We start from the raw sequence: 24,228 nt of genomic DNA on the forward strand, positions 1-24,228 counted from the left end.
GTTCATACTGACTCAATTGCTTTCTCACCCTAAGGTCTAACACTTCTTTGGTTAATTCTCTTGAGACCAAACCTTCATTTTGATCATTCAGATAATAAATGTCAAACAATTTAGTTTTTAAAATATTATATTAGTCCTTGACTTTCATCTTTGTTGGACATTTTAATCCTTAGACTTAAACACCGTCAAATAATATAATATTAACATGTTGCGTTAAGTGATACATGTAAAAGCCATTATTCAAAAGTTTCCCACTTTTCTTTCCCTAAAGAACTCTAATTTTTCCTAACCTATGGTTTTCTCTTCCGTAACCCTATGGGTTGTGTTTAGAATGCGTTGTTTGCAAAGCTAAGAGGTATGTCACCTTTACACATGAAGAGACCTTAAATTGTGTTAGAGAGAATTTCAATAATGGTGCTGTAAAATGTGATTGTGATAACATTGAAGGATATGAATGAAAGGAGTTTTCTAAAATTTGATTACTAGGTGTTGTTGATAGTGTAAAAAATTTGTGGGCAATTTAAAAAATTGAAGAAACTTATTCTAATTTTGGTTTTGGGATATTGAAGGAGGTAATGAAGATGAAGAAAATGAGAAGATCCAAGGTTTTGCATGAGTGTTCCTCTTGGGATTTGTATTAAGTTCTTAAAGTTTCCAGAACACCAACACTTTCACTCTTACCTCCTCCTTTTCACCTTGGTCTCTTCACTTTGGTCTCCTCTTAGACTTATTGGAGGTGATTACCTAAACTCAATTTTTTTCATTCTATTGAAATTTTCAAAATTAACATGCATAAGATTTTAATTGATAACTACATTAACTTGAAAAAAAAATTTGGAAAAGTATCAATAAAAAAATGTAAATGCTAAAGGTGTCCATCAATATTAATTTTTAGTGGTGATAAGAATGAAGAAGAAAAAAAAGGATAAATAGGTAAAAAGTTTTAAAAACTAAAGAGTAAAATGCACAACAAATGAGAATCTTAAGGACTAAAATACATGTCAATGATGAAAATATACATCACATTATATACAATATCATTTTTAGCACGTAATTAATCATATATGTCACTTAACATAACATATTAGCATTTTGATAATATCTAAGTTTATAAATTAAAACACCCAACAAAAATAAAAGTAAAGATTAATATAATATTTTTAATATTTCAAGAAACTAAATTACTTTACACTAATTATCTCACTAATTAAAACAAAAGTTTTATTATTTTCTTAATGCATTATTCATTAGAATAGATGTTGTAGCAAGCCACATGGGTGTACTTGGTGGGACAAGTTTTTCTATATTGCAAAACTTAACTTCTTTTTTTTATAAATTATATATTATTATTATATTTGTAAAATTTTAACACGTGTTAAAATTTTATAAATTTTGTAATTTTAGTTATAAAATTTAATTTTAAAAATAAAAAATTAATTTTTTTTATCAATATTAATGACAAAACTTATGTCATGTGTTCAGATTTATTCCACATAAATTTAGCTTTAAAGAAGGTATAATTTGTTTTCTTTAAATAATAATTAAATAAAAAAGCCTTTTATTTGAGTATATTATTTTTTTAATGAATATTTTATTATACTTATGAGTCATGTATGACTTATCCATGCCAACAAACACGAAGGTTAGAAAAACGCATAGCGATTTTCCTGGTGGCTGAAGAAGTCAATCATCTTTCAGTGAAGAAGCAGAACAGAAGTGAACTCCAATTAACCAAAACAAAGAAAATGTGCGCTTTGAGAGTGTTGAGAAGGTCGGTGTGCAACACCTCCTACGTCAAAACTTGCAAACCCTATCTCACTCTCAATTTCATCGCACATCACTACCAGCACCAGATCCGTAGAAATCTTATTCTCCAATCTTCTGCTTCTCAATTCGTAAAGCTTCAGAAGCTCACTGGCTCTGATTCCGGTAATTTGTTTTCTTGCTCCATTTATCATCACTATAAATTGATTAAAAAAATTAAAATTAAGAGCTTGTCTGTTTCTGTTTTTAAGCCGTTAAGTATCTCTTTTTTTTTTCTTCTTTTGATTGACTTTCATTTCAATTTATTTTTGGACAGGGATTATCGAGGTTAGCTTGGACAGGCCTGAAGCTAAAAATGCTATAGGGAAAGATATGCTGCGAGGCCTAAGTCACATGTTTGAATTGATTAATCAGAACTCCTATGCTAATGTTGCTATGATCCGTAGTTCAGTTCCTGGGGTGTTTTGTGCTGGGGCCGATTTAAAGGTTTATTGTTGAATTTAATAATACTTAAGAGGAGGTGTTTGGAAGAGCTTATGAAAATAGCTTATAGTTTCCAAAAAGCTGTTTTTAACTTATTTCAACAAGCTTCGTGATATAGCTTATTAGAATAAGTTATTTTTAACTTATTCCTAGAAGTTTCACGGTGAAATTTATATAAGTCCTTTATGTAGGAAAAAAACTTGTTGAATAAGTGCTTAATTGTGTTTCCCAAATGCATGAAAAGCAAGATAAAACAGTATTTTGTCAATGCATAATAGATGGGGCATAATTTGATCAATTCCCTACTGGACTCTTGCTGTTGGGCAAGCTAGTATTGATTTACTTTTACTTCTTATATTGCTAGATTAGAGTAGTTTCATGAGCCTTCAACTGCTTTTGCGTTTATTGGGTTGCAGGAGCGCAGGGCGATGAATCAATCAGATGTTAAGGCTTTTGTGAATTCTCTTCGCTCCACCTTGTCGTATCTTGAGGTTAGTTCATGCCATTCAATTATTTACATATTCTAATGGTTATGTGCTTATGAACATTGACTATGTTATGAATGTATGACAGATTAAGCAACATTGAAAATAGGTGTTTAGTTCTATTCTGTGTCTTGGGCTGCCGTTTTTTTTTCTACTCCCACTTATAGTTTGTCCTTGTGTGGTAGTAAGAAGAAATTTTGGCGATGGAAAATCTATATATGTCATGTATTTTATGCTCTGGGGCTGTAGTTAATGCATTTCGTAACATCCAATTTTTTATACTTCCCCTTGAAACTTGCATAATATTTATTTCTTATTCAGGCTGTTTGTGTACCAACTATTGCCGTTATTGAGGGAGTAGCTCTTGGTGGTGGACTTGAAATGGCTCTGGCATGTGACATTCGAATATGTGGTAGTTATATTGCAGCACTTTTGAAATTGGATTGTATTTGTTTGTAGCATTGTTTGGATGCTTCAGAGTGTGATGCAAGTATTAGACTCTTATTTTATTTATTTTGTTTTTCTTCTTTCATGGCATAGGAGAAAATGCTCTGATGGGTTTGCCAGAGACAGGACTTGCAATAATCCCTGGGTATGCTGTATACTTCTTCTATGCAGCGTATTGTATCTTTCACACTGTCCATTATTCCATTGCAGCTTCATATCACTTCAGTTCTGTTATCAAATAATGAAATAAATAAATAAATTTTAACATAGTTTGTAAAGAACATACCTAAAAAAAAATATAGCTATTTATAAATATAATGGTGGATTTGAATAATTGAATTGTTTTTATTCTTTTTATGAATGAATGCAATAATGTTAGCTTTATATTCTTGTATTGATACAGAGCAGGTGGAACACAACGACTACCTAGATTGGTTGGAAAAGCAATAGCAAAAGATATTATATTTACTGGTCGAAAGATTGATGGAAAAGAGGCACTGTCCATGGGTATGTAGATTAGTCACTCAGCTTCTTTCTTTCTCTAATTAGTAAAGACATCATCAAGCAGAGATGTGTCGGAAGAGTATCTTGAAAACACACTACATGCTTAGTGTTTCTGTGAACTTACAATTTCACTTTAAAAACATTCAAGGCATCATAAAGTTATAGTTTATGTCTGTCAAATTTACTTTGTCTTGAGAGTTCATTGCCAACACTGGGGCTGTGTTAGTCTAAGTTGTCTCATGTTGAACTCCAGGAAAACAAAGTGAAAGATCACTGCAGTTGTGCAACCTTCAATGAAAAAAAAAAAAGAAGAAATTTTTGTCATCAGATATGAAATAAAACTTCATGCTGCTTGTTTTCATTAATAAAGTATACTCTCTTTTTCTTCCCCAACAAATATTATGATACAGAGCTTCATAACAATTCAATAATGCAGGTCTTGTCAATTACTGTGTTCCTGCTGATGAAGCTTATCCAAAAGCACTTGCAGTTGCTCGGGATATCAATCAGAAGGTATCTTCATGGGAAATGTATCATTCCAAAATTGATATAGCTGTGGTTTACGACATTTAGAAATGCATGGATCAGGGCTTTTGTCATTGAATGTCCATGTATAAATGACAGTGACTAAATTTTTAAAATGTTGATTTTTCATTTTTGTTCTTTTGAAAAAGTTGATCTATTAAGGAAAATAATAAGATAGCTCATGTTATTAAGTACATTATTACAATTTTACATTCTGTGCAAAGACCCACAAATGATTCAGTTGCTGCCATTGATCCGTGTGATCCATCTAAACTTGCCATTTAAGAGAACATTTTGATAATTTGTCCAAAATAACTTTTGATTAGAAAGTATTTTTGAAGAATTATTTATCGAACAATATTTTTGTATTTGAGAGTGTTAGCATAAAATTAATTTTGTGAAATGGATTATCGTGGATGCTATAAAGTGAAATTACTATTAGGTGTGAAATTTCTAAATTAAACAACTTTTTATTGAGAATGTGATTTTTGAGATTAAACTTAATTGTTATAATTAAAATTTTGACAGGGTCCTGTAGCTATAAGGATGGCTAAAAGAGCTATTAACGAGGGAGTTGAGACTGATCTAACATCAGGTTTATTTTTGGAAGAAGATTGCTATGATGAGGTGTTGAATACTAAAGATCGACTAGAAGGCTTGGCTGCATTTGCTGAGAAGCGGAAACCAAGGTATACTGGTGAGTGAAAGGATTGGTCTTTGCTAATTGGCTCTCTATGTTGCTAGGGAGGAATGTCTACCATGTAGATTAGAGTGATCTAGAGCCTGGAATCAACTTCATTAGGAACTTTCACTACGATGCTCTTGGGACAATCTTTTCCCCTTTGAGTACAGTCATATTCCCGAAGCTGAAAAGCGCCTCTAAAATCATGCACCTTGGACACTATTCCCACTGAATCAATCATTTTCATTTATTTTTTCAATGAAGTGGCCTTGGGGTTTTCTTCATCATTTATATTATTGTTGTAAAGGTTAATTTTTTCTTTTGGATTTTTGCCGGCAATAAATTAATCTGTTTGGGAACTTGTATCATACACTTGTGGTGATTCAGCTTAAAGAAAAAGTCCATTTGGATAAACAATATATTACTATTCAATAATTGATGGATGGTAAAACTGTTGACTTGTAGCTTGTTTGGACAAGCATTGGTCAACTTCAAAATCACGTTTGAGGAGGATGGAGGATGATGTTTGGTTGTTACAAACAAAATTTGCCTTTGCTCATAAGGATATGTTTAACAATGAAATTGAATGAGATGGAATGAAATAGTGTAATAAAATGAAATTATCATGCTTATTAATTTAGTCCAGTTTTTGAGACTTGTTTATGAATAAAATTAAATATAAAACCAGAAGTATTAGTGGTCTTATATTTTAATTTAAATTAATCAAGTGTCATATTTTGTCTCGACAATTGTTGTGGACCTCCAATTTAGTCATCAGCTTGTGACTAAAATCAGTATTGTATTTTATACGGTCTATTCAAATAGACATTAGTACAATCAATACCTGTACTAAGTTTTATCCTCTACTTATAACCAGATATTGAAAAAAAAAATAGTTTGATTCAATTGATCCAAAAATTAGTGAAATGATATTTGTGTCCAATTTGTTAGGTTAATAAATTTGACGGATAAGAGTTGGCTGTCTAAAAAAATCAACAAATTCATTAACTTAATAAGCTGTCTTCACTACACAAGCTAATATGGAATTTTTGGATCCAAATTCTCTCTAGTTGTGGCAGAAATTGAATATCTAATTTTATTTTTGCTTGAGCGAAAATACAGAAAACGATAAAAAAATTTTATGCAAAATTAGTTTAAGTGAATTATTTTAGCTTAAGCAAATTTTGTGCATTTGAGGAGATGAAGACTGTGTATAAGGGAAAGAGACAACTGAGAATGGAAAGAGATAAGGAGAGCAAGTGGTATAGGAATGATGGTAGAGGAAGAATAATATGGAGAATTAGGTATAGAGGAAAGATGAAGAGATAAGTATGGGGTAGTGTGAGAGTGAAAAGAGAAAGAAATGAGTTAGGCATAGAATGGAAGGAAGAGAAAGTTGGAAGAGGAAAAGATGAATTGAATATGAGAAAAGGAAGAAAGTTGAATATAAAGGCTAAAGAGTGTTTAATATGAAAGTTGAAGAGAGAGTGTTAAGCATCAGCAGAAGAAGAAAAGAAGATTGAAAGAAAAGAAATAAAATTTACTTAAACTAAAAAAATTAACTTAAACTAATTTTACATAAAAAAAATTATCATATTTTTACTTAAAAAAATAAAATTAGATGTTTCAGTTCTCGCTAGAACTAAAGAAAATCTAGATCCAAAATCTTTCTCATCATAAATGAAATAAAACTTCTTGTTACTTCTTTTCATAAATATAGTTTTGCATTGGTTGGCTATGAACAAATTAAAGACTATATATATACTAAGGTATTTTTTTTTTCAATTTAAAATTATCTAAAGAATTTTAAATAAAGAGGCCACCCAAGTTTAGTCCAACTGTCCAACAAGAAAATAAAAAAGAATTTTAGAAAGTACGATGAGAATGTGGGGTTAGATTTCCTCTAACAACTATTGGGTACTTCAGCTCATTTGTTTTTCAGTGATATGATTTTGGGGCAGACCAAGAGTAATTATTTAGTTAGCCCAAGATGCTTAAAGTTTTTTCTAAAAGTTATGAGGCTGCAGTACAGCTAAAGTTTCGGCCCTCTTGTACCTTAAGGTCGATGAACACCTTGGCCCACTTTCCTTTTGATCAATGAATTATGGTTCACCAAATATATATACCTCCCTTACTTTTATGTACAAAGCAAACAAATAATACCTTTAAAAGTTTATAAAAAAAATAAACAAACAAAGATGATAGGTGTAGTTTTTAAATGAAGTAATGTTTAGATATAATTACTGCTAAATTCAGACAAAGTTCGAGTAATTATATATAAAGAAAAGTATAAAATTAGCTTTATTTGTTTGTGTGCAGATACATAGTAGTTGAGACCAATCGGTAAGAATTTAATATAATAAATTTGATAAAAATTATTTTTGACATTAAAAAATGTCTTTATCTTATTAATTTATTTGTCAAATAATCAAGGAAAATAATTGTATATATGAATTATTATAATTAGAACTAATAAATTTATAGAAGACTATATTTAACAATATGTTATTTATTGTTGGTATGATAGAGTTGCATCCAACTTGTCCAACCTCAATATCTATAGGTTGAACTGAAGTTGTGAGGATTCAGGGATCCCTGGTTCGGCATTAAGAGTCCTAATCCTAATCATATATACTTTTTATTTTTTCTTAATTGAGACTAAATCATATTATCATAATATCCTTTGAACTCTTATTTTTAAGTGAAATCAGTGTAAATTTTCTGTAAACGTTTTTAAAGTTTAATATTTTTTTTTCTATTTGAAAATAGAACATTGTTTCTCTTTTTAAAAATTTTGTCACCTATATTATCACCTATAAAAAAAAAAAATATGTTTAAGATAGAATTTAGGTAAAATTACAAATTACTCTTTTTATTCTTTAATTTTAAAGTAAAGTTTTGGTTCATTTTAGTATTCTAACTTTTCAAAAAATTTCAAATAGGTCCTTTTTTGTTAAAAACTTAACTCCGTTAAAAAGTTTTTTATGCAACGTGTATTGTATATTACTATTCATCGTCTTTCTCTTCATATCTCTAATTTTGTTTTCGGCACCTTTTTTTATTCTTTCTTCCTTTTATCTTCATTTTCTTATACTCAAAATTTCATTTTCTTGCCACTAACACCAAGCACCCACCCCAAATCCCAAACCATAAATAACCTAACTTTTTAATACTCATTTTTCATAAAATTTCAGTCATCTTGTTCCCTCTTCTCTAATGAAAAATTTATGCTCTCATTAACTTCGAGTCTGAAAACTCATTTACGTTTGTTTCATAGTTTGTCACAATAGTAGGTTCATCCAACGCTGACGATTGTAAAGGAGATAGAATTGTCATCGTCGGTGAATCCACTTATTTGTATCCTAATTCTGTTCCGGTTGTATTTTTCCAAACTCACTTACCCTATTATTTGTACTCCGATTTTGTTCTTCTTATTCATATAAACACTCTTTCCAGGTCCTTACCTCACATGTATTCCTTCTCCTGCTGTCACTCCTCTATCATTTTCACTAAAGAAACAAACTATAAAAATATTCAATTCTTTTATAAATTAATTGGTTTATCAAAGATAAGCCTTAAATTTAATTAAAAGAAATGTGATTCAATTTCTTTTTACCAAAAAACTAGATAGTTAATAGAGGGTATAAATTTTTTTAATCATATTGCATTTTGTCTAAAGACATTCAAATCAAAGATAAAATTCTAGGAAAAGAAGAGGAAAACATGGCTAGAGAAGACTGTTCTTTAGCTTTGAATGTGAATTCTTTAACAAGAAAATTGAGTTTTGAAAATAAGAAGAAAATGAAGATGAAAGGGAGAAAGAAGAAGAAGATATGACAAAGATAAGATCGAAGATCTAAGGAGAAAGATGATGAACAATAATACACAGTACATGTGATATAAAATAATAAATTTTTTTAACAAAGTTAGGGTCTTTAATAAAAAATGACCTATTTAAAACTTTTTGAAAAGTTAAAGGATTAAAATGAAGAGGAAAAAAGTTAAAAGATAAAAATAAATTTTATACTAAAATTAAGGGACAAAAAAAGTAATTTTTGTCTAGAATTTACAATACGACAAAATTAAATTTTCAGCGAGATTTCTTTTCATTCACAGGGATAATCTTAATCTAATTCAGGTCTATTTATTTAAAATATAGGAAATTTATTGTGATATATTCTATACATTTTTTTAATTTTATAATTTTAACTTATCAAGAAGTACTAAAACGTTTTCTTTTAATAAAATTTTTTAAAAAATTACACAATTCTAATTAAAAATATACATAATTTGTAGGGAAATTCTAATTAAAAACACATTTTTTCAAAACATATATTTCAATTAAAAATATATTTCTTAAAAAAGACAGTTCAAACGAACAAATCCTCTGGCCTATACTTTAAAATTAAAATACTTAGCCAAAAAGTCTAATTAGACGACCCAATGACCAAAATCCATTTTTCTTAAAGAAAACGCAATTTCCAAAATTTTAAAATATAGTTTAAAACAATTTCAAGATATTTCCGTAAGCACTTTTTTAATATATAGCAAGCGCAATACTTTTCTCAAAAGTCAAAATGAATGACTTTTGAAAAAAAATATAAAAATACATTTTTCAAAGTTATCAAGACATCAACATTTTACTGAAATAAATCCTAAGCTGACAGTGGTGAAAAAGAAATCCACGAAATATAAAGAATTACTCTAAAATTATTTTTCTCCTTCAAAACTGCGTAATTGAATAATTAATAAGCTATAGACTTGACCATGGGATATTATTCAATATATCTATATGCTCCTGTAATTTAAAACCATGGGAAATGATTCGATATAATTAATATACTTTTAATTATAAATTTAAAATAGTGTGCAAATTATATGTTCTTGTACTCTTTTAAAGAGGAATATTTTTAAGCCTATAAACAACCATTGATATGGAGATTAAAAAATAGATTTCACATGCATGTAGCTTCACAAAATTTATTAATATTGACCAGTTCATTAAATAGTACTTTGATAGGAGTTAAGTATAATGATCTTATGCTAGCTGTATTAGGAGGGTATAATTAAATTCAAAGTCAAGCCGTTTATATCTATCTGAAAAAAATTTCCGAATCATGCTTCCCCACCCCAAACAAATGAATACAATTATCATACGACATCAAGATCAAGTTGTCGAGCAATTTTGAAACAAAACATTTCGTGTATTTCATTCCTTTAAAACATCATCTACAATCTACATTGTCAAGTCACAGTTAACCGCAAAATGAAAAAAATAAAAATAAAAATGGCATGTATATGGAAATAATGTAATATTTAATTTGATTAAAGTATTTATATAATATTTACAACCATACTTCTTTACCTTTACACGATAACAATTTTTAAAGAAAGTGTGAAAATTTAAGGATGTAACAACTTGATGTCGTCCTGCTTACTTCCCCGTCAACATCCTGCTTAGGTAGGTAAGAAAAAGCTTTCTTAAAACTCTTTTTCAACAATACGTACTCGGTTACGGAGACCATGAACGAGTGATCAACAATAAACAAATAGTACACGAAATATTGTTGATGCAACACATTATTGACAATAACGTTTGTAGTTTCCTTGCTGCTTATTAGCGAATCCATCACTGGGGAAACGGGGGAACAAACCGCTCTAACTTAGCCAAACAAGAAACAGATTAATCTGACCAAAATACTTTTGAACGTTGAAACCGATCCATTCATTTTTAATTTTAAGGAGACGAAGACCAATTAAATAAAGTGCAGTGTGCATGTTACACAAACTCATTCTATATGCAAATCTCACAGCCGCAAGTTATCAGTAATTGAATATCTACCAAACACCAGGCTCTTTGCCCCCGGATAAGGGTTGGCCATTTTCCATTCAATTCATTGCGAAGAAAATTCGAAATTATTCCTAAACCCTAACTTTTACTAAAATAATATAAAATCATCACATATACATAATTAGAATCGGAGTCAATTGAAAATTATAAATTTCTCATTTATACGATTTATCATAAATAATTTCTGAATGCTTCAAGTCGTAGTTATTTTCTTCGTAGTTGCAGCTTTATTTTTAATGATATAAAATTCATAAAAGATCAGTACTTTCATTGGAAAGCGAAGCACTCACACACAAACCACTTTAGTAAAATTTTTAACATTCATTTGTAACTTAATTTTTACACATCCTTAAATGATGTCAGATTTATTATTAAAAGGGTCTCCATACCCTACTGTTTCTCAATCGATTAATACATATATTATTTTGTGTTTAATTTATTGATTAAATAGTTTTTTTGTTAAGAATATAAATGTATAGTTGACTTGTATATATTTGTCAACTTACAACCGATTAGTATTAATTGATATCCTGTGGTAGAGTTTAAACACAGTTAGCTTTTACTTGTTTTGAGGTTGACCTGTTTTATTTTTATTTTTTAAGTTGACTTGTTAAACATTACCAACACAAACCAACATTCACGGAGGAGAAAAATATACACATATATAGTTAATTAATGGTACATCGGTTTAACTTAATTAATCTTTCAAGAAATACTCAATAATAACTTTTCGCGTAGAAATTTACATAATTACATGTGAAATGGTGGAAATATTATAATAATAGTGGCAAATGTAATTTATTCCATAAATGATCACTTGAGCTACCCAATCAAATTAGATTGATTTGGTAAACAAAGTGAAAGAACATCAACATATGTCTTGATCGCAAAGATATTGAGTCAAGCACCAAATAAAGCTTAGGTTCTTCGTAGTAACATGTCACACATGTGAACACGAGCTGCGACTCTGATGAGTAACGGCGAAGAAGCTACGTAGAATGGACTTGGAGGTTAAGGTTGCATCATGCTTTACTCTTTTTCATGCTTTGCATTATTTGTCTCTTTGGGGTGCCACGTGAAGTCGATCTCTTGACTCACTTTCCATTATAGTTTCAGCCGAATATAATTTGGAATTTAATAGAATTAATATATACTGCTATAGCGAGTTCTTATCAGAGGAGTCCCCAAATTTGTAAGGTCGTGGTCGTGGTCGTGGTCTTCTGGAACATTGGTCTCAAGCTGAAGGAGTACGAGGTCCAAAATCCAGATACAATGGATTTAGAGAACAGCCATAATAATTGATTGACACAGTGTCTTAACTTTCAATTTAAAAATTTAAAGCATTAAGTTTTCACCCTTTTTTTGTTTTATTCATTTTTTTTTAAGTATAACTCACGCACACATGTACAACACTAATTTGATAAAAATAAATAAAAAGTAAAGTAGAACTAGAAGAAGGAAAAAACTAGCTAGACTCCAAAGACATATATGTATTGAAAGCACGTGCCTTTTGCATGGACCACTGTGTTTTGCGATGCTTCAGAATTGCATGAGGTGTAGTTATTAAATGGAAATTAAAGAAAAATTACAAATTAAATTTTATAATTGTTTTAAAATATAAGAGGTTATATAATTATCAATATCAAAACTTTTTATATCTTTAAATTTGGAATATATAATTTTAAATGTAATACATTATTAATTTAAATCTCTTTAACATATTTTTATACAATGAAATAGAAGAATTATTTTTATAAAAATATTTTTTATCATATTTTATTCTTCCTCTTTCTTGATTATTTATTATGGAGTATGTTTTTATTTTTAATTGTTTTTTAAAATTTATCTAAATTTAAAAGACGGGTACATTATACAAAACTTTCAATGTTTATTTCTGTTTAAATAGTTATAAATTAACATCTATTTTAATATTATTAATTATAAATTTTATATTAAATTTATATTTACAAATTCTTTCACGTATTTTCAAATACAATTTAAAGTTACCTCGATCATTGTCGCCCTAATTGATGCAATTGATTATTGACTGAATTCACTGTGTGCATGGAACACAGCCCTACGACCTAATAAATTCATGAGGTCAATATGGATGGAGCTTAAGGAACCGATTTCTAATAATAAAGTCACAGTCATTGGTAATCTAAAATTATAGAGAAAGAGAATGAAGACCATGAATTTGAATCCGAAGGAGGTTTTGAATGTTGATATTTTAATCTTAATAATTCATAATAAATTTTGTAAAACTTATTTAAATTTAATAAAATTAATTCAAAATTTCTAATGATGTAAATATTTTGATTTTATCATTTAATCATAAATTATTAATTTTATCAATAAGAATCATTAATTTATGTCATAGATATATAAAAATTACACCTATGATACATTAATTTTAGTTGATTGAAAATATAAAATCTAATATATATATAATTAAACTCAACTTATTATATTATATAAATACTTCAGCAAGGGTTTAATCAAACTCAAAAAAATGACTTATAACATTTATAAGTTATGATAATTTTTAATTTATTTTGATAAAATTTATTAAAATAAGCTTATGTAGTAAATAATATATTATTAAATAAGTATTGAATTAAATTATTCATATAAACCTTTTCTTAATTACATTAAAAGTTATCATGTATTTTTTATTAATAAATTATTTTTTAAATTCTGTGACAATGACAAGTTCATTTACATTACAATTCCCTCAGATCCCTTATTTCAACTCGAGCGTACAACTTTTCATGTGAATCCATTGATAACCAACCAGGTCTAATTGTACTTTAAAAAGTGAGTAAATAATTTAACCAACACTTGTACTTTTAAAATTACTTTTTTATATTTATGTTTACCTTTTTTTTTCTTTTTCGTTTTATTATTTCATTTTTATTTTTATCTCTTTTTAAATTTTTTCTGTCTCTCTTTTCTTTCTTTCTTTCTTTTTTGCTAATGTCTCTCTTTTCTTTCACATATTTAACATTCAAAATTTGAATGCCATGATATCATTTTCCATAATGTAATTTCGAAACACTTTACAAACTTTTTTTAAAATATTCCACAAAGTTTTATTTACTGTAGTTTGTATACATCCGTTCCATGCAGGAAAAAAGAAAAATACCACACGCGCACACGTATAGGAAGATGCTACAAACTAAAAACTCATTTACTAAGTCTATGAACAGATAATGATCTCGCGGTGTTGAAAAATACTGGCATTAGGTTTATGGGTGCAATCTGCAAATCTACTGATTTTAAAAGTTTTAAACTTTGATAATTATATTTTATAATGAAATAACATACTTAATGAATGGCATTTTGTACAATTGATTCACATGAGAATGGAATTATATAACTTTACATGCACTTTTATATTTTCTATTAATTCATGTAATTATTATATTTCGGTATAAGGGAACCCAGAAAGACATGCAGTATAAATTTGAAACTGCAAAATACTTAATGCAGAGATTAAAATTCTTGATTTACCTAATAAAAATAAATAAATTCGTGATAATTTCATATTAACCATGTTTATCACTTTTGTGTTCTGTAATTTGTCTTAATTATTACAAGCTTATGTTCTGACTTGGTCGGCGGTCCTGTATCAAGTCCAACTTCCCAGTACCTATAATCTTCTGTCACGTGCTACATGCTTAATTTATTGCATCACATCGTCTTTTTATTTTTCTCATTTTCATTTGCACAATATTTTATCAGTATAGCAATGATTTTCCTTCTTATTACGTGAGTTTTTTTTTTAATTCAACTAAAAACTAAATAAAGGATTCATTTCAACTAAACAAACAAAAATTAACCGTTAAATCTTACATGAATAATTAAAAATAAAATATAAAAATGTGAATTTGTATACGATGATGTAACATTTAAAAAATATTTGTTTTATTTAATTTGATACATAATAGAGAAAAAATAACTCCAAGATAAAAAAGAAAACTAACTACGAACCAAACGAGGTAATGGTGCCCTCGCATCATCTTTCCAAAAATGAAGACATTTAAGTAGTTTTAAAATTTGATTATAAACAAGAAATTATATAATTAATATTATTTCATTCCTAAATAAAATATTCCTGACTCAAGATATTCCCTATAATGAGAACAATTAATCTTAACATTATAATTATACATATATAATTAAGATTTATTAGATATTTAATCTTAAATTTAATAACTACCATCATTTAGCAAAAATAAATAAATTAATAACTACCATCGATCTACATATTTGTATGGAAATTTGAGAACCGTGTTCCGACCACCTGCGTGTTAACGATTGGTTTCGTTTTCCACGTTTACGTAATGGTCGGCGGTCTCCCTTTCTCAGCTAAATAGTGAAAAATAATAATAATTTCACAAAATGAAATCAAATATTCAGATAATATATTTTAATATAAAATGAAGCAATATTGTGCTCATCTTCTGACACATAAAAACTTCGGAGGTATAGTTTTCGTTATGGGTGGTATTGGAGCTTTGGAATCATAATTACAGTATGATAAATATACGTTGAGAAATTAATTTTTTAAAGTTAAAATAATAATTATTAAAGTATTGATGAAAGATTCATTTTTTTAAATATTTACTTCTTAAAAATAAACAATGTTAATCATACATTAAGATTAGAATAATCGCTGTTTCTGTAATTTTTGTTAGTAAGGTTAAGGCATCAACTTGGGAAGCATACATAGCCCGTTGCATCAGATGCTAAGTATCTATGGGGTTCGACTAAAAAGTTACGATGGATTCATCTTAATTTTTAACTGATTAAAAATGTTAATAAAATTATTCATTGCAGCTTAATCTGAACTTGAAAATACATAAAATACACTTATTATTAATAAAACATAGTTATTACAAATATATGTTTTAAAATAATATAAATATTAGGATGAATCACAAATATTTTAAATATAAATTAAACTCCTAAACTTATTCTTAAAATACACTTATTTTAAATTCATCAAAATTGTTTTGGACTAGAAACAGTCAGACAGATTAATAAGATGGGACGCCTCATGACGAATTAGTAAACGATTTGTGAACATGACTAGGGACAGTACCCGCGAACCCCCCAGTTTCCTTCTGTCGGTGGTTCAATTTAAAGTTAATATGATTCTTAAATTTGATTGGTGGTTAATTATTTTATAATATTTAATTTTCTTTCTGTTTAGTAAAATTTTCCGAAAAAACCTTCTTACTATTAGTATGCGATGTTTTAAAGATATTTATATATTTAAATATATAAAAATAATAATAAAGTATATTATATATAATATTACCGAGTTCATTTAATACTAAGAGAAATAAATGAGTGGTATAAATTATGTTCACACTTTACATAGTATGTTTGACTGAACTGAATCCGTCGTATTTGGAACCAGCAATTCCCACTGCACTTCGCAGTCGTGCTGCGGAAGAAAAGGATCAGAATTAATTAAAATGAACTGATTTAATTTAATTCGATTTTTATAATATTTTATCATATTTGAACTGAATTAACTATTTTAAATTAGTTTAAGTGTCTTTATCTACTTTGGTGAACCTTCGGTATACTTACATCGAAATCGTGAAACTCGATTTTGATTATTTACCAAATGGGCCGTAAAACTAGATTTGAAAGAACGTGATTTTATATTTATTTTAATTTAATGTTATTAATTGTAATTTTTTGTTACATTTATATTTGTAATTCTTTTTGCGTATTTTTTATAGCACACTTTTATTTATACACTTATCAATGGAGGTTTAGCGATAAACTTAAATTTTTTTAATTATTTATTATCTGAATTAGGCTTTTTTTCCTATATTGGATAAACAGAGAAACAATTTTTTTAAATAAAATATTTTTAAAATAAATTTATTGTCTAAAACAAATAATGTTGCGTGAAAAAAGTGTTGAAAGATGTAATGTTGATACAAAATAATTTTTTTTATTAAAAATATCTTCAAACTTCTTATCAACACCAGCTAAAAAAGGACACGTATTGTGCCACTAACAAGAAAATTTTAAAAAAATTGATCTAGGACTGCAATTTAAACACGTGAAAATTTTCTAATGTGTTAGACGATTTAGATCCGACTTTGGTGTCAACACTGATTAGGCCGACATGAATGTCAGCATGTTTAGGACTAACACATTGTTGATTGATTCACGTGGCATATTTTCAAAAAAAAAAATTTGTGTGCTCCCTCTTTTTCCTGCTTCTTCTCCACTTCATCTTCTTCATTGAGAAAATAATAGAAGGTGGTAGAAAAAAATATGCATAGTACTGGAAGAAGATATCATTTTATAGGATTTTGCTATTTTAAAAATTTGTAAAGTAAGAAGAAGTTATTTTCTTTTATATTAAATATAAATATTAATATATTTTTAAAAAAATAATGCTCTTTTTTTTGTTACTAAAATTTTTTTTTATAGGAACCATTAACTTTGAGTAAGAGTGAAGGGGTTGTTTGATCCAGCATTTGAATACCAAAGGTTAGTAAAAATTTAAATTATATTATTTTTTTTAATTTTTTGCATGTGAAAAATAGAAAAATATGAAAATAGAAAAATAAAGATATAGAAAAATAGAATAATAGGAAAATAGAAAATTATATTTTTAAATCAAAATTATCAAATATATAATTAAAATATTTAATATATTTAATTTTTATGTAGAAAACTGTATTTAAAAGTAAAAAAAATGTTGATATTATTTATATATATAAATATTATTATGTTAAAATAACTAAAGTTTAAACATATATAAATATAAATTAAATGAGAAATATAAAATAATTAAATTAGATAAATATATCAATTAGAATTATATGTGATTGTTAGTAGGTTACTAAAATAAATAAATATTTATAACAAAATAAAATTAAAATAATAAAAAATAAATATATTAATTAATAAATTATATTATTAAAAAAACTGCAATTGTTAAATTTGTAAAAATAATTTTAAAAAATATTTTATCACATAATTAAGAAATAGTAAATAATTTAAAATTTTAAAAGATAAAAATATAGTTACTAATCACTTAATTATAAATTTGATTATTTTGAAAAAAATTTAGAGTAAAAGAATAAGGAATTAAGTGAAAAAAACATAAATCTATTAAATTTTAAATAAAATTGAAAATGTTAATTTAAAATATAAAATACTGAAATCAAATAAATTAGATAATTAGTAATTTAAATATTTGAATCTTTTAAAAAAATTATAGTTATTTATATGATTTAGAGTCAAAAAATTGTCCAACATATAGTGCATCTCCTTGTATTTATGATTGTGATGAATGCAACTAAAAAAATTTAATTTTTGATCAAGATATTATCAATTAATAACAGTGTAGTATAAAATTATATTCTAAAAAAATGTTAACGAATCTGTATTAAACTCAATTAATGTTAGTTAAATTTTTTTTTAACAATTTATGTATTATATAAAATTATACCTGTTAATTGTCTTTGCATATCATTATTTCTTTCAATGTTTGAAATATTGATCATTGAATCAAAATTACAATCCAAATCTAAATCAATATCATAAGAATTGTCTAAAGGAATTTCTCCTTCATCTTCATAGTCATCATCTTAGTTATCTTATTCATCTGTAACTGTAGCAGCACATATTTATTAATAAATTAGTAAATTTGAAACATAATATTATTTAAATAAATATTATACATTACCTCTTTAGTTGCATACTTTTTTTCATTGTCACTTAACATTAATAGTTGGGAGTGATAATTTTAAACCTAATAATTATGCAATAATATGAGAAGTTTTACCAATCGCAATATTCATATATAATTCAACTACATTTCTTTAATGTCGTTATTGACATGCATTTATCATGCAGTCAATATTTTCATCATCACATACATATAAAATTGTGTAGTTTTAACTCCTTGCATCAACTAAAATTTATAAAATTAGTCTAAAAATTACATTACTGCTGCACAATTTCAATTTTGTATGTTTTTTTTCAGCATATCAAAAGTAATTTCACATTTTATTTTAATCATCTTCTTATTTCCTTCAAATACTATACCCTCATTTCTTTCGTACACTCTTCCATTCAAATATAAAATAACCATAATTTTAGTCATCTGCATATCAAATTAAAAAATACACAAAAATATTACAAAAAGAAATTAATTACTTTAACAAATACTAATAGAAAATATTACGAGAATATTAAATTAAAAGAGATTTATATTTACATTTTTAATATTGTATTTACATTAAATAAATTAACATAGTACCATAAATATTTTAATTTCATAAATTAATAATAATATTAATATTATTATTTCAAACTTAATTGTAAAAGTTAAAAAATTAAACAATAAATTAATAAAATTCTAACCTTCAACTTTTCCTACTCTTCAGCTTCTTTTAAATTTTTTTGCAACCAATATACATACGTCGATCTATATATATATATATATATTTTAAATTGGATAAAAATTAGTAGATAAAAAAGTGTAATATGATTTATCATTAGAATAAATCTGCAAGTTATGGCATAATACACTAGGCAAGTGTCAGTATCAAAGTAATGACAAATTGTAAGTGTCTAATAGACACATAAGTGTTTGACTACTACAACTGATACATTTATCTCGTAGCAAAAATTTAAATCAGTATCGATAATTTCTTTGCTAACACCTTTAATTTATATTAAATTGATTTAGTGTCATTATATGTAAGCTAATATTATATATTGTGTAGACTAAAAATTTTACAACAATTTTTTATTTCATCCTAGACACAACATTTGTTTCACATTCATCCTATTTGGAGAAATTTTTTGTCTGATAACCGCATATAGGAAAAAAAAAAACTCAGAATTATCAGTTAATAAAAACAGGCTGTAAGATTATGTCGATTTTTAGTTCACTGATACGTGGTTTTATTTTTATAATTTGAGAAAAGGTTCATGTTGATTGATTCAACCGCTTTTTAGGCAAAAGCATATTGTGGCATAAATATAAGGAATTGTAAAATTAAATAATAATAATAAAAAAGGAGATTGGGGCAATTTATTTAATTAATCGTATCCTTTTCTGAAACAATTGTGTTGTGTATATAACAATACGAGAGAGGTGATGTTAAAGTTTATTAGCTCGAATAATAAATTATTAAATGTAACAGTGTTATATACACAGTACTTAATAATAAATAATAACAATTTTAATCTTCATTTCTTTAAACGTTGGATATCTAAATTTTCTATAACTTAGTTATTAAAATATAATTTAAATTATTTTATCATCTGATGTCAATTAGAAAATTTTCAAATATAATTTTATAATAACTACAAAAAAACATAGTATTTTATCTAATAAATAAAAAAATAATTATAAAAAAATTAAATATCATGTGAAGTTTTGAAGTCAAAATATTAAAGTTAAATGTTATAAATATCATAATAATAATAATAATAATAATAATAATAATAATAATAATAAGTGATCAGAATTTGCACGCGCGGCTCGTGACTCGCTAGGCTTGAATTCAAAGAGCAAAGGGAATGCTCGTGCTCAACAAACATCTGTCTAAGAGCATTTTCAAATCAAAAAATAAAACTAAAAATGATACCTTCATCGAAAATTTTCAGATCAAGAAAATTTCAAGTCGGGAAAAGAATTTTCAAGTTCAATAAAATTCTATTACCATCATACTTTCATATTTTGAGTATTTTGTCCAATAAGAATATTTAACGATTAAAAATTATCATTTTAAAATAAATATAATTAAAAATATTATCTTACTAAAATTGGCTGCACTTAATGATACTTGATATATATATTTTTAATTTATTCATTGAATTATATTAATTGTATTTATTAATAATTATATATTAATTTTAAACATATAATTTAATAATAGTTTTTTTATTTTAAATAACATATTATACACTAACATAACATAATAAGTCAAAAAATAATTATATTAATTTGGACTTATTAAGTGTCGTTTATCAAATTTAATACCTAATGCCAATTCACCATGCTTCTTCCACATGCACACACAATGCTAATTTATACCTTTCAATAGAAAAATGATTTTGGCAAGGTTTCAGAAACAGATGCACTTAGGGCATTGCAAGTATTAGTTAATTGGTGGTTGACTACTAAGAATCGCACTTTGTAGAGTTATTACATTTACATATAATGTTTCATGTGTGGTACTATACGTAGTGTGGCACTATCAACTCTCCCAAAGTTAATTTTCACGGTGGGGTAACGTGAAAAGGGAAAAGAAAAGTGGGTGGAAATAATGGCTGTTAGGGCTGTTGCATTTATAAAGATGTAGAAAATTGAAATCGTTTTACTATTTTTTTAATCAATAAAAATATTACATTTCTATTTATATTTTTATTGAATAATATTTTATTAATTAAAAATATTAAATATTTTAAAGTACTAATTACAATTTTAAATATTTTTAATAAAAATACTACCAAATAAATTTTATTAAGTTTATAATATAATTTTACTGTTATTTTTTAATAAAAGCATTTTAGTTATTATTTTTTAATTAATGTTTGTATAACACCACTCGTTGATTAGACTCTATGTTTGCTAGGATAACATTTTCTTAAATGAAATAGAAAAATTGTTTCAAATGCGACATTATTAAAGATGTATGTGATGGGAGAGGGAAACCCATCGAATTAAAGTGTTAAATGTCTCTGGTTTTGAGCATTCCCGTTGCACGAATAATTTAAATTAATTCAAGTCAGATAGTGGGAGTTATAATCAGCACCTCGCTAGTGGAAACCACACAATAATTTAGTATTTCTTTTGTTTATATTGGGAGACAAGCAATCATAGATAAGGCCATATCCAAGGCTGGTCCCTTAAAATTTCTCACTATCTATTAACAATACACAGCTTTTAGGACTAAAATTATGTTTTTTTATTCAATATAGAGATTAAATTAAATGTTTTATAGAAAATAAAATAAAATAATTATAACATCTTTAAGAAATTATTACTTGTATTAAATCATTAATTTTATTTTACAATTTTTAATATTTAAATTTAAATAATCATTTAAATAAATTTCTGAATATTAGTTCTGAAAATTTAATTTAAATATTTATAAGTGATAAATTTTTATTAGCAATAGTTCAAATTTAAAAATATTAAAATCGTGATAATGTTTTTTAAAATAAAAAAATATTTATCTCTGAGTGTTTAAAATTAATCATTATTAAAAAATGTTTAAAATTCAAAGTACGTAATATATATGATAAATCATTTAAATGTGGAATAATTAATTTTAAAAATTAATATTAAAATTATATAATTCTATATTATTTATTAAAATTTATAATAATCACGGTAATTTGAATTATTTATATAGGATTAAATGATATATAAACACACTTTTGACGGGAATTAAAGCGAAACATAATCAAAGTAAACCGAAAAAAGGAATGGGAAAAGATAAGAAAACAATATCCAATATCTGACTAGAATTCAACTGCAACCGGCGGCATTTAGGTCAAAGCCTTGTTCATGTACACGTTACATTAGGCCATTGGATAAATTTATGTTATTAACAAACTGAAAAGCAGCGATCCCTTTCTTATGTATGTTAAAAATGGAAATATTTCCTTCATACCTTGTTCATTGTTAAATGACTAGAATGAGAAGCGAGATAAGACTATATATAAAAGATATAAATGATCAAAATAAAAATATAAAATGCAACAATAGCTAATATAAAAAATTAATTAAGTGATATAAATATTCAGTGTGAATAGATTCTACTTATTGTGTATATATATATAAGGATAATTTATAAAAGGGTTTATTTTTAAAGACGGGACAGACTCGTTAAAACTTTTGAATAACTAGCTAGGTTTTGAATGATTACTTGACTACAGCTTAGAATGCGAGTAATACTACGTCAGAAATTGTGTAATAATCGAGCCTCAATGAGTTCAGCGATTACACACACTACCTGTATAACGAAGATGAACGTACTAGCTAACTACAAATTCTTTTCCCGGAATTGCCTTTCGTGCAATTTGACTTTAACTGCTCTATTTATTTTATATTCAAAGTTCAAACTCTAAACAAAGATTCTCCGATCAAACTTTTAGGCCATGAACTCTTGAAATAATCAACTTATACATGTTACTACAATATGCTATGCATCAAAGATGTATATATATACGAGATCATTTGGAAAAAAATGCACGTATTATTTGGAAGAAAAATCACCTAATTTTAACTGAATAGAATAATTAAGATGACCATGTCGTTGAGAGGAACGAACCTGTTTTGACTTCAAAAGAAATTCAAGATTTCACACACACACAAATATGTATAAACACGTATTCGAGATCAACAACCATCTTCATGTTCTAATTATATTAATTATTAGACAGTAAAATATATCAACTATGATGTTTAAACTATTAATTTGTATGTTTAACAACCATAAAGGATACGAAAATTGGAAACACGCATGAACACATTCCGATGGGGAAAATTCGGTAGGGTGATCTCAACAACTATCTATATCATAGTATCAAATTTTAATCTTAGTTTTATCCGAAAGGAACAAAAGATCCGTACGCTAAGTTGACAACGAACAAAATTCACAACAGTAGAAGTAGTTGGCGTGATACGAAAAGTCAAACCCAACCGCATATTTCCAACTTAATACTTTTGACATCGTATTTCCCAAAGGATAAATCAGTCAATTCAGGCTAAAACCGAGTGACACCGTTTTGCATTCGTCGCAGTCGTTTGTGGAACATGACCATTGGCTTCATGTCGAAACGGATTCAATTTAATTACATCATGTTACTAAACCATCGCCACATTGAGTTCATTTTTAAATTAAATTATAACATTATATAATATGATATTTTAATTTTAAAAATTTAAAATCACCACATTACTTTCTTACTTTATAAAATTTTATTTTTATTAATATTTTTTAAGTATAAAATGATAAGTAAAAATAAATAAATAAAAATATATACTTTTTATAAATTAAGGATTAGTAGAGAATTTTTAAAATTTTTAAAACTGAATATCTGTATCATATAATTTCACAGTTTAATTGAGAAGTTGATTCCATAATAGTTCTATGAATAAGATTTAGCTTTCTTTCTTAAATTAATAAGATTTTACCTTGATGTATCGCGCACAATAAAATTATTTAACTATACATTGGCGAATTATTATCGTCTTTATCATCGTAAATATCATACATTTATAGTTTTAACAATGTATCAATTCATTATTAAACAATAATATAAAAACCTTTATCTACGATTCTTTTATAATTTATGTCTTCGGGTACATTCAAACTTGAGCTTTTATGAAAATAATTTATTTGCTTCAACCAAATATTTTGTTATGTTAGCTTTCTATTTTCGTAAAATGTTTATTAATTTTGAAAATTAATTTAACT

The 24,228-nt window shown here is 26.4% G+C and overlaps 1 protein-coding gene across 1 annotated transcript; it reads left to right on the forward strand.

Annotated features, from left to right (window-relative positions):
• The first annotated feature begins 1,626 nt into the window (after window positions 1-1,626).
• Window positions 1,627-5,313, forward strand: LOC113850146 (probable enoyl-CoA hydratase 2, mitochondrial). The gene is made up of 8 exons (XM_027480534.1): window positions 1,627-1,929; window positions 2,081-2,250; window positions 2,664-2,738; window positions 3,054-3,144; window positions 3,273-3,324; window positions 3,583-3,686; window positions 4,120-4,196; window positions 4,737-5,313. Exons 1-8 carry the CDS (start codon window positions 1,746-1,748, stop codon window positions 4,911-4,913), a joined length of 930 nt encoding a protein of 309 aa, XP_027336335.1. The 5' UTR covers window positions 1,627-1,745; the 3' UTR covers window positions 4,914-5,313.
• The last annotated feature ends 18,915 nt before the right edge of the window (window positions 5,314-24,228 follow it).

This window comes from Abrus precatorius, unplaced genomic scaffold (genome assembly GCF_003935025.1).
Source record: "Abrus precatorius isolate BTA unplaced genomic scaffold, Abrus_2018 Scaffold9, whole genome shotgun sequence".
In the NCBI taxonomy this organism is placed as follows: domain Eukaryota; kingdom Viridiplantae; phylum Streptophyta; class Magnoliopsida; order Fabales; family Fabaceae; genus Abrus; species Abrus precatorius.

Bases quoted from the DNA above. Each gene is read 5' to 3' on its own strand.
- LOC113850146 (XM_027480534.1), top strand. From the start codon at position 1,746: ATGTGCGCTTTGAGAGTGTTGAGAAGGTCGGTGTGCAACACCTCCTAC. The intron at 3,145-3,272 runs GTAGTTATATTG...TTCATGGCATAG, and splicing joins ATGTGACATTCGAATATGTG to GAGAAAATGCTCTGATGGGT. The intron at 3,687-4,119 runs GTATGTAGATTA...TCAATAATGCAG, and splicing joins AAAAGAGGCACTGTCCATGG to GTCTTGTCAATTACTGTGTT.